Source organism: Populus euphratica, unplaced genomic scaffold (genome assembly GCF_000495115.2).
Source record: "Populus euphratica unplaced genomic scaffold, PopEup_1.0 scaffold386.1, whole genome shotgun sequence".
NCBI lineage: Eukaryota > Viridiplantae > Streptophyta > Magnoliopsida > Malpighiales > Salicaceae > Populus > Populus euphratica.
The window spans coordinates 227472-238638 of record NW_011500206.1 but is presented as its reverse complement, the minus strand read 5'-3'; the positions used below and the strand labels follow the sequence as shown (position 1 = coordinate 238638).

General features: G+C 32.2%; 1 protein-coding gene across 5 annotated transcripts; it reads right to left on the bottom strand.

Moving 5' to 3' along the window:
- Positions 1-295: 295 nt before the first annotated feature.
- Positions 296-4414, bottom strand: LOC105112029 (B3 domain-containing protein Os01g0234100-like). 5 transcript variants are annotated; one of them, XM_011007576.1, is made up of 7 exons: positions 4086-4414; positions 3810-3890; positions 2872-2903; positions 2609-2765; positions 2302-2508; positions 1410-1500; positions 296-1308 (listed from the first exon to the last, which is right to left on the bottom strand). In XM_011007576.1, exons 1-7 carry the CDS (start codon positions 4173-4175, stop codon positions 545-547), a joined length of 1422 nt encoding a protein of 473 aa, XP_011005878.1. In that variant the 5' UTR covers positions 4176-4414; the 3' UTR covers positions 296-544. The 5 variants fall into 5 exon arrangements, with proteins under 5 accessions (XP_011005878.1, XP_011005879.1, XP_011005877.1 ...); XM_011007577.1 differs by having other exon boundaries at positions 2609-2771; positions 4152-4414; XM_011007575.1 differs by having other exon boundaries at positions 2609-2771; positions 4086-4413.
- Between the last annotated feature and the right edge of the window lie 6753 nt (positions 4415-11167).

The window sequence follows — 11167 nt, the reverse complement described above, 5'->3', positions numbered from 1 at the left end:
AAGTAAACTCCGGTTTTTTTAAAAATAAATTTTTAATTTTAATTTTACCATTTAATATTTGAAATTAAACTTCAATTTTTTTTTTACATTTTTCTTTATATAAAGCTACCACATTCTAATTTATAATGTCATTAGGCTCCTTTTTTTGCACTTAATCATTGTCTTTTTTAAAAACTTAGTTTACTTACTTTCATTGCTTATTTTTATTATATTATTAAAAAAATTTACCATATTATTAAATTAACTTAGTTTATTTTAAACTCAATTAAATCAGTCACTCAGAATCAAATTTTTCTTCGTTCTTCAAAAACACTTGTATCTCATATTCATCATTTTTTACGTTAGTGGAAATTTGAGCCACCCCACAGCAGCGCAAACCACCAGTATAGTAAAATCCTACAAACGCTCAAGAGTCACAGCATTGTCTACATGATAAATCATAAAAACATACATGTTTACAAACGTTGTTTACAGCCAAACAAAGCACGGGGTGTCACCAGGGAGAAAAAGGGCAACGCAGGGACAATAATATGCCACGAATACATCACCACGGAGCAAGAACCTGCTCCTGGAACTTGAGGTCGTAGCCTTCAGCTTTCGACTTGAGCCTTTCAGCATTAGCACCGTACCTTTCATAGGCTTCCTTCAATTCCACAAGCTTCGCTTCAAGACTTTTTATCTCATCTTCAGTTAGCACTCGTTCGAATCTAGCTTCTAGATACCTCCTTGTTTTTGTGGCACCTTCAGAATCAAAGGCAAGGCGCAAAAGCCGGCTTAGCCTGGCACGTAAAAATCCAACATTCATGCCAAAAAGCTCAGAAGCCTTCAAAGCCTTGTCCCAAGTAGCAAATTTATCTCGTGAGGTGGTAAGAGTACAAGCTCTCATTGCATCTGCAATATTAACAGTTTCTGAAATGATTCCAGCAATCAGCTTAAAATTAACTCCCTTGATAAGATTGTCATGAAGAAATGAATTCTGATTGCAGCAGAGTTTGTAGTACTTGTTCCGAATGTCTTCTGAAAGTTCCGAATCTAAAACTAACCCATCAACCAGAATGTTGAAATCCTCAAAGCTTTTGATGTCTTTAAAATGAACAGCAGGTAACGATAACTTGAAACCTTCTAGAACTTCTGAACCAACCTCTTCACTATCATTTTCAGATTGCTCAGCGGGTTGGCCAGCTTGCGGGACTGACAGTCTCAGTTGGCCAGACTTCTTATTCTTCTTTTGGACAACAGCTTGTGGAAGAGACCTGGGACGCTTCCTCTTAGAACTTTTACAAGCAGCAGTCTTCATTTCGGCACTATCTATTTTTGTCAAGTTATACACCCGGTAGCAACAAAGAAATATTAGAAATACCATACACAGCACGCCAAAAATTGCAAGAAAGATACATTAACCAACTTGCCTGCAACATTTTGTTTAATTTGAGCATCCAAATTCAGCAGACATAGAGCACCATCCACTTCGGTCAAATCATTAGCCCTTATTATGTACACCTGCTCAAGAAATCAGATACTTATAATGAAGCAACGACTCGAATAGTAAAGCTTCAGTAAAAGGAAATCACAATTCCTCTCATGATTCACACTACTTTTATTGCTGAAATCTACCAAAGTGGAAACTTTACAATTTGGCCATATTGAACAAGGGAAAATTGTTCCTACTTCAATAGAATCAGTAGGCAAGGCAAGGAATAGCACCAAACACATTAGGACAGTGTTAACTTCTATTTTTCACAGAAGTTACTTATTCTCTAAAGGTATCTTTTTGTATTATAGGTTGATAGGCACTTTGTATTATACTTTCAAAAGGTTTCTCAAATGTGCATTCAAATAATTGACTGGCTTCACAAGAGGTAGGACTTCAAATAACAAAGTGTGTCATAGACATTTTACATAGATCGCAGATAATGTAACATGCACTAAATGATCCTGGGAAAGCAGTAAGGATTTAATTTTGCCCCATTTATCATGTTGTTCAGGATCCAATCCCAAAAGGATTATTGGTCATTTCTCCTGGCACTCCCTTGTCAAATCAAATATGATGTAGAGTTATTTCCATAATTCAGCCATCGTTCGATAAAATTCCTAGTTTCCAAACAGGAATCATCCTGCCACCAACCAAATGGAAGATAACGAATAATTTCCAGCAAGTTCTAAAACATTTTCTACATTAATGAGCACAAGAGCCATGCACATTACATCAAAAGCAGTCATTTCTAAGTTTTTGCATGCCATTGCAGAAGTGCTGAAAGAAAAGGTCAGTGTATGAATGTGAAAATCAATTCAAACCATCACCTTAAGACTGCAAGACCCAATTAATTGAAAGACTAGTGCATCCCCCTCAAACAATTGGTGAGCAACACAGAATTGTCTCCAACCAGCACTCAAGCCTGTCTTATATGCAATGTATTTCATCTTGAATTCCTTCCCACATTCATCTTGCAAAGTCACAGTAGTATCCACAGATGGTAAGTGTGCTCTACAGAATGTTCCAGGAAGCCCCTGTTATACAAAAATATCCAAGTAATAGCATTTATGAGCAGTGTTTTGTGAGGTTATAATTATAAACCAACTCAAGCTCATGCAATTTCATTGCTCTTACCATCCAAAAACAACTAGCAACATGTGATCTGACCAAAGATTTCACAAAGCTAGGGAATGCCGGTTCTAGATTGGATTGAACCTCTTCTGCCCGAATCATAGCAGATGACTTAAGATCTCCAACAGTGTTCGATCTTTCAACCGGAGCCTTATTCTGCCTACAACTTCAGCAAAAGCAGGGAGAAAATGGACACAAGTTAGATTTTCAAAAGCCAAACAGCTAAGACTGGAACACATAAAAGGCATAGTGGCTTCCTCACTGACCAGATGCACTTCCCTGAATGACCTGATATCACCTGTTCAAGAATTTATTACAGTTCCTGTTAGTATAAAACCGAAACAGCAACATAAATCAATATCTAATTATGGTCCTCGTGAACTGAGTGGGGTTTTGAGAGGAAAAATTTACAGACAGTCCTGCGTATAAGAAATTTTAAGTGCTCTCAAGAGTATAAACAGCACTCTTGATGCTGCAAGCCCAAGACTTTATCAATGCCCCACATACATCTTGAGGAGCAATGCCATTGATACCCTCATTATAATAGAGAACTAAAGGCATCTAGATTAATTTTGGAAGACAAAATCAGAATGACATAAACCATACCGCAGGAAAGGCATAGTGGAACACAAGGAAAACCATCTCATGCATTTCAGAAAATTGAGACATTGGCAAGAAACAAAGTCTAAAAATTCAGCTGCGCCCGAGTTATATCAGGGTCGGAAAATGCATAGACAAGTGTACGGGTCCGATTAATTTACAAATGAAGCTTAGTTGATTAAATTCAGTTCAGTAGATGCTAGATGGGTAAATAGTTTTGGAAAAAGCATCAAGATAAAACTAATATTTTACGGGTAGTAAATCAGCTAGCTACATAATGGCAACGGTCTTATGCATAGGGTGGTTTGTACTTTATACTTGCAAAGGAAATGGAAAACGAAAAGGAAAAACTCTGTCCCCCAATCTTTTCTAGCAAGAAAGGGCTTATATCTATCCATGCTCATAAAATCAGACTAGAGAAGACAGCACTAAGCATCGGAGCAATGCCGTGATAGTAAACAATAGAAATGGTCCATTGTTAACAGGATAGTTTCGTCTAAACCTACACAATATTGTAACTCCTGCGCATGTCATTACTCACAGCTTTTGGCTTTGGATGGAGAAGATTACCGAAGCAACAACAGGAAAGAAGAGATGTTCTTACAAACTTGAGTTTCGGATCCGAATATCTTCTCTTAATCTTAAGATGCTTTTCAGTAGCCTCCATCGCACTCTTCTGTTTACCCTGCCAACATTTAAAAACCTAATCACCTTTTAAAAAAAAATCGGAACACATTAATTACTGCTGCAATAAAAAAGAAACAGGTAGAAAAAGCGAGATCTGAAGTGTCCGGAGGAGCTAGTTTCTGGAAATCTCGTAAGAAACCAAGGAGGTTAAGATAGGCAGCAAGAGAGAGAGGGAGAGGGAGAGGGGAGGTACGTCTTTGACAGATTTGAGCTGCTCTTTATTAAACAGCAGCGGTTTAATGAAATCAGTTTCTTCTACCTCCTTCTTCACTCTTCCGCTCATAGTTCCTTCCTCGCCGGAATTTCTGAATCAACACCACAGGAAACCACACCCCTGTCCTGCCCCGTCCTGTCCTGGAAATCAATGTTGCTTATTGCTACAACATTGTTTTTGTAAGCGTTGGGTTGGGACGACTTGGTAATCCGATTGGAGAACGTGCAAAACGACTGCTTAACTGTTCTAATGAAGGTCGTTTTGGCTGGCTCTTCTTATCACGTGCCTTATTGTGTGCGCCTTTGCTGTTTTTTTTTTTTTTTCCATGAGTTTTTTCTTTTAGGAAAAAGAAAAAACTATTCCTACTGGACATGAAATAGGATTTAAAAAGAGAAATTAACTGCATAATCATGCGATAATATGTTATCTATCGAGCCTGCTGCTCAAAGAGAGTATTAAAACTAGGCTTGGACTTATAATATTAATATGGTTTATTTATTTTTAACAAGAAGCCTGACAAATTAGATGAAAGCACGTATTTTTCTACTGTCAAAAGTCACTGCCGCTGCATTGCTTTTGAAGCCATGAACGATGAAAACCCACCCACTACCGAGCTACTACCAAAAAAAAAAAAATTACCCTCTTATCCTGTAATGTAGTCTAAATATGTTTTAGATTTTATTGCGCTGGTGGCCATTTATATTATCTACTCTACCTATTTAAAAAAAATAAAAAATATTTAATTATTATAAATTTATTATTATTATTATTATTATTTAATAATTAAAGAGCACTTACAATATTAATATTACAACTTTACCATCAAATTAATATTATAATTTTACTAATTCTGTTTAAAAAAAAAAAACCAAAACTGTATTTCATCAAATACAAACTTTGTATGCAATCACACATAATTCTCCTCGAGATTCAAAAAATGAATCTAAGAAAATTCAAGAAACAAGCACTACTTGGATAATTGCATCAAATAATATAGATAAGGAATTCAACCAACTGATTCCATGGAACCTACTTCATATGGAGATGTTCTACACTCTTTACCAAGTTCACAACTTTTCATTACAAGTCACCTTATGCCGTGTAGAAAAAATAAGAAGAAAATAAAAGCTTGCCAAGAAGTAAATTCTCTCAGAGTATCAAATACCAGATCATAGGGCTAATCACACTAAACTTGCAATTTGGGGAACTCTCACCCTCAATTACATGCAATAATTTGTGGCTAAAAAATATTTACAATTACTACTTCAAGTTATGGGCACTTCAATGCAACCATGATAGTAGTAGACCACTCATTGACATTTCTAGCTTCAATGCTAAAAAAAAAAAAAATAACATTGCAATACAAGGCTAATGCTTCATAAAAAAAAATTAAAAAATTAAGGTTTTGAGAGAAATTAAGCGATTTAAATTAAAAATAAAAACTATTTTCATTTCTTTAAAATTAAACAAACAACATAATTGATAATAGAATATCTATCAACAACCTTCTATTATCTACTTTAAAATCACATACCTGTTTGATTTTTTTTAATCTAAACTATCTCCATTTGATGTTGGGAAACAAATAAGTTAATAAGAAACAACAATTTTTAGGTTTGATTTAGGGTTTGAAATTCATCTTCATTTGAAAAAGAAAGAAATTTTGAAATGTGAGATTCCACCACTCATTATTTACAACCTCACTGAAACATGAATTCATGAAAGAAATCTATGTTGAATATTTAGAATGTTAGAACATCTTCACACACTTGCTAAACTTGACTACAAACAGTCTGGACTTGATGCTGCTCAAAAACTAGATGATGGATTTGCAAATTAAGGATTTAAATGGAAAATATTTTTATGAATTTATAAAATATTTGGAAATATGGGAAGATAGGCTTGATTTAAGATAGTGAATATTCAGTACAAGAGATTTTGGACTTGTTATTTCTAGATCTCTGTACTTAGTGGCTTATGGTTTTGTTGGTAGATGTTTATGGATCGATGAGCATCAATTTTTTTTGTAGTAGGCATCATTTGAAAAATCTTACTATGAAAAACAAATTGGCATGGAAAACTAATTGAAGGACTAAGTAGCAAAAAAAAAAAATTACAGGGATTTAACATAATGTTTTCTGAAAGTTTTTCTCTACTGCTATATACTGAGTTCGCTACAAGTTATTCATGTTAGGGCATCTTTAATGCTCAAGCTAAAACAAAATCCAAAAGGAAAAAAATTAATTTGGCTTATTATCCTTTATTTTGCATGCTCATAGACAAAATCCATTTTATCTCACAAAATGTTATTTCTATATATCTTTGGAGGGAAAACTATAATTGGAGAGAGGAAATCTAGCTGTTGATTTACAAGATTAAAACTTCAATATGATAAAGAGATAAGTTAACAATTTGGCTATTTTAAATAGCATTTTTCATTAGAGTGCATACAAAAAAAAATACTATATTTATACTATTTAAAATATATATTAACAATTTAGCTCTTTTAGATGAATTTTGTTATTAAATATGCTCTCATTAGGCTCTAAATGTAATACGTATAAAGAAATATGACTAGGTCATATGAAATGAGAGGGACAAGGATCTTTTGTATGCTGGTGCAACAACATCTATTGATCTCAATAACTATTTAAAGGCCAAGGGTGGCAATCAAGCATCTATTATAAGTGTTGGTTTGCCTTGCAATTCATTATTGCAAATATCCTTCCTTCCATTAAAGGTGGTTCAAATGGCTTTTTGCTTCTTGATGTTGTTGAAATGACTTAACGAAATGGAAGAAGGGTCATTAAATTGGAAGAAGGTAAAGAAAGGTTCTTGTAAAGGATAACTTGTTTACACAAATGATACACAACGCATCAACGCTTGTGAAAAAAAGAGTCTAGTATCTTAAAAAGCTTCGTGAGCTGCTTAAATACAATGCATGTCAATTTTCTGCGTTCCTTAGTCCATGTTATTAAAGAATTAATAAATTTATTTCAATTATTAAAAGAGCCTAAAATAGAAATAAGATGTCAGGAAGATTCAGATGATTAAATGTCAAATGCATTTATTATCACCAATTGAGGGAACATTGCATTATTTTTACATTGCTTTCTTGTTAGAATTTTATTTGAAATCATGTTAATGGATATATTTGATGTCAAATTAAAAGTTGAGTCCATTCACTTTCAGGGTTAAAAACTTTAATGAAATTTAATCTCCTATATAAATTCTTTAAAATGAAACATTAACATGATTAAAATAAATTATGGTTGAATGAAAAAGTGATCTTAAAGAATCTTTTGTTAGCATGTTTTGGAGAAACTCAAAACCCTTTAAGAACTTATATTCCACATAGAAAATAAACAAAATTTCCTACCTGTTTATTTAGTAGAAAAGTGGCAAGTTAAAACTAGGTTTAAAGAGCACCATGAATTTTGAAGGGGATATTATCTAAATAAAACGAGCTTCAGACTTAAACCCACGCATATAGCTCAGCTTGGACTTAGGCTCATGCATAAGTTTATTATAAAATAATCTTTTTAGCTATAAAAGATTTTTTTTTCCAACTTATTATGGAATTAGGTTTGAATTTATAATTCTTTAGCCTATAAAATAATTAATTCTTGCCAACCCATTATTTTGTCTAATCTAGCTCATAAATGATAGAATTGATTAATTTTATTCCAGTAGGTCTTTCTAGGAACCTAAATAATTTTTTTCAAATTAAACATTTAATTTAAATTCAAAATGTTCAAGTTTAATTCTAATTTTATGTTTGGTAATCAGAGTTGATAATGAAGGGAATTTATTCTAGTAATTACAAGAATAATTCTATATTAGTTTTGATTCCAAAGTCATTTGTAAAAAGGGTTGAAGAAAAGAGTTTTGGGGTTGGTTTTTTTTGTATATATTTTGTAAAATCTTAATACTATTCACTTAATTTTTCATCTAAGCTTCTTTGTTTTTAAACTCTATTTCTTTATCATTTTTCTTCTCATCTAAAGCTTAGGATCAATTCTTATAGAGAGATTTTGTGTTTAATTTTCTTGGTTTGTTAGACCTTGTTTAAAAATGCAATTAAACAAGGTGTTGGTGGTGGAATCCTAATAGGCTTATTGGAGTCTTTTTATATCAAGAATTAATTCTTATAAATAATAATAAAAAATTTAGATTGAATATATTTTAGGAATTTCAATAAGTATGATGAACCAATTTTGTTTAAGTATAATTTCTATGCATGTTTCGTGAGCATGCTAGAATTATATTCCTATATCTTATGCAAGTCTACATATTTACTTAGTGATGAGGCTCAAAAAAATTTTCATTGGATTTTGGCTTTCTTCATGGATAATTACAAGCTAAGTGATCATTGTTACATGTAAAAAACCCTTTAATGCTAAAGTCAATTTAGAGTTTTTTAGATAGATATATTGTATAAAGAGTAGATAAAGATGTAGTTTTTTTTTAAGTTGTTGAGATAAAAATCCTCTCACTTCTTTCTTGTTAAAACATGGAATATATATATATATATATATATATACATATATATATATATATATATTTGTTTTACTAGAAATTCGAATATAGAAGGAAAGAAAAAGAAATGTGAACTTATTATAAGCATGTGAATGTTATTGACATGTACTACAAGTGTGATTAATATTATGGCATTCATACTCAATGGTTATGGGAGTAAAAGCATATGGTTTTGGTAGGAATCTTTAGATACTTTTCACATAGTTATACACAGGACTATGTTGGAGAATCTTAGTACACCTTGTGGTAACAAGTATTTAAAGGATCTTGATACACTTTTCATATGGTTGTGCCCAAACCATTTTACCATTATGAAAGTTATCAGTGAAATCACTACTATAAATAATTTGTTCATTCCTTTTATTTAGCATCATATCTATCTTCTTTTCAAATTATTTGTGGGTGAACCTTTAGTGTGTAGGGACAAATGTTTTAGTCTTCCTATTTTAATAAACTTTCCTTGGTAAGATTTTAGTCTCCTAGAGAGTTAATCTTCACTAATAAAGAAAGGGATTTTATGAATTTTATATTTGGAGACAATCATTCATCTATATATAGCAATGGCTAATATATAAATATTTTTTCCCAGAATATCTTAGTTTCTATGGGATATAGAATGGTTTGGAGGAGGTAGTATGTTTTATCAATTAACTAGCAACTTGTCCAAAGCTTTCCATCTGAGTATGAAGTTCCTTCACCTTCTTATTTTTATCATAAGTAATATAATTATTATTTTTTAGGATGTTCAAATATAGGTATTAACTCTCCAGAGAGGGGAAGGAGAACATGGTAGAAAATAAATTTTTTGACGTTATCTCATCAAGAAATTACAACTTGCAAAAAGAAATAAGATCAGACAAAGGACAATCTTTGTGAACTTCATTCAACTTATCTCTCATTGCGTGTAGAAATAGATACTTTCCATATAGATATTACATCTCTTTATGTTGTCATGGTGGAGTCCAAATGAGAAGTGACTAGTTATAAAAAAAAAAAAAACTTGAAAAGATATCTTTTGATACTCAAAGTGCACTAGCTATTGTGCAAAATAAACTATTCTATACACAATGTGAGGTTACTTGTTGATAAGGAGAATGTTCATGTTCTTAAGCATTGGGAGAAAAATTTTCTGAATCTGAAAATGCTTACAACAACAATCCTACACTACAAATAGTAATAGGGAACAAATTGGTTGAATTAATGGAAGATACAAAAGTCATTGAAATATTAATGTAGATGACACGACGAAAAGATTGATGTCTTCTCCCAAGTGTAGGAGTGTCGAAGTAATAAATAACCCGGCAAGACCGGGGTCGAACCACAGGGATGTTAATTATACAAATTATAAATAATAATAATACAACAACAATAATAATAGTAATAACAATAATAATAATAATAACAATAACAATTATAATAATAATAATAATAATAAAGAAAAAAAAAGAGAAGAAGATGAGATTGAACAAGATAACAAATATAAAACATGTTAGTATCAAACATTAAAGTCCATATTAAGTTTACATTATACTTATTCTTACACCATTAGTGTAACCTTTTCACCTTGACATAATTAACTTAGCTAGACATAATGAAAGAAAGCAAAATAGATAAACAAAATAAGAACATAAAAGTTAACTAAGTAAAGGAAAGGAAATGAAAGGCATAAACTTAATATTAATGAAAACAAAGCATAAAAAATACAAAGAGAGAAAGGAAGAGCATGATCTTGATCTGAACACCAAGATGCCTAAATGCATGGCAAATGCCTCCTTTTATAGGCCAAAAATGGGAACTATTGATTTGATGACTAATTGATAAGTGGGTGACCAACTTTTGACTTGGTGACAATCCTTATCTTCTCTTGTCTGCCCAAAACGTCATTGATAACGTCAAAATTGGAGCCAGTTGCAAACATGAAAGTTGTAGGCAATTGTCTCAGCTTTCTTGTGTAAAAACTTCAGCTCATTTGGACTTCTAGAACTCCAGATATGGCCAAAATACCGAACAGTGCTCGGGCTGGAAGATAGATTCGGGCTTCTTTGTTGTTGCTACAATTTGGACTTGATAATGGCCTTTTTAGATCTTGGGCTCCATATGAAAGTTGTAGGCCTATGTCTTACCTTTCCATCCATATAAATTGGACCTAAATCTGAGATATATAGCTCTAGATATGACCCAATTACCGAACAGTGTTCCGGTTTGGATTGCACCGACATCTCTTTTCTAAGTTTGGCCATCTCTTTATCCTTGCAATTTAAGTTCTTAAAGTCATCAATCAATTTTTTCATTTATGTGATAGGCCTGCATTAAAAATAGACATTTACCATAAATTATAGGTATCTTATATTATTAGATATATTATTATAAAACATGCTTTAGTTAAGGAGTTATTGATACTTCAAGTGCAAAATGATGATATAAAACCTTGATAAAAATGTACTTTTAAGTACTAATCAGTAGACTTCTCCTACTTTTCATGGCAACGTGCCTCTTTTTAATAAGATTCATTCTAGGAGAGA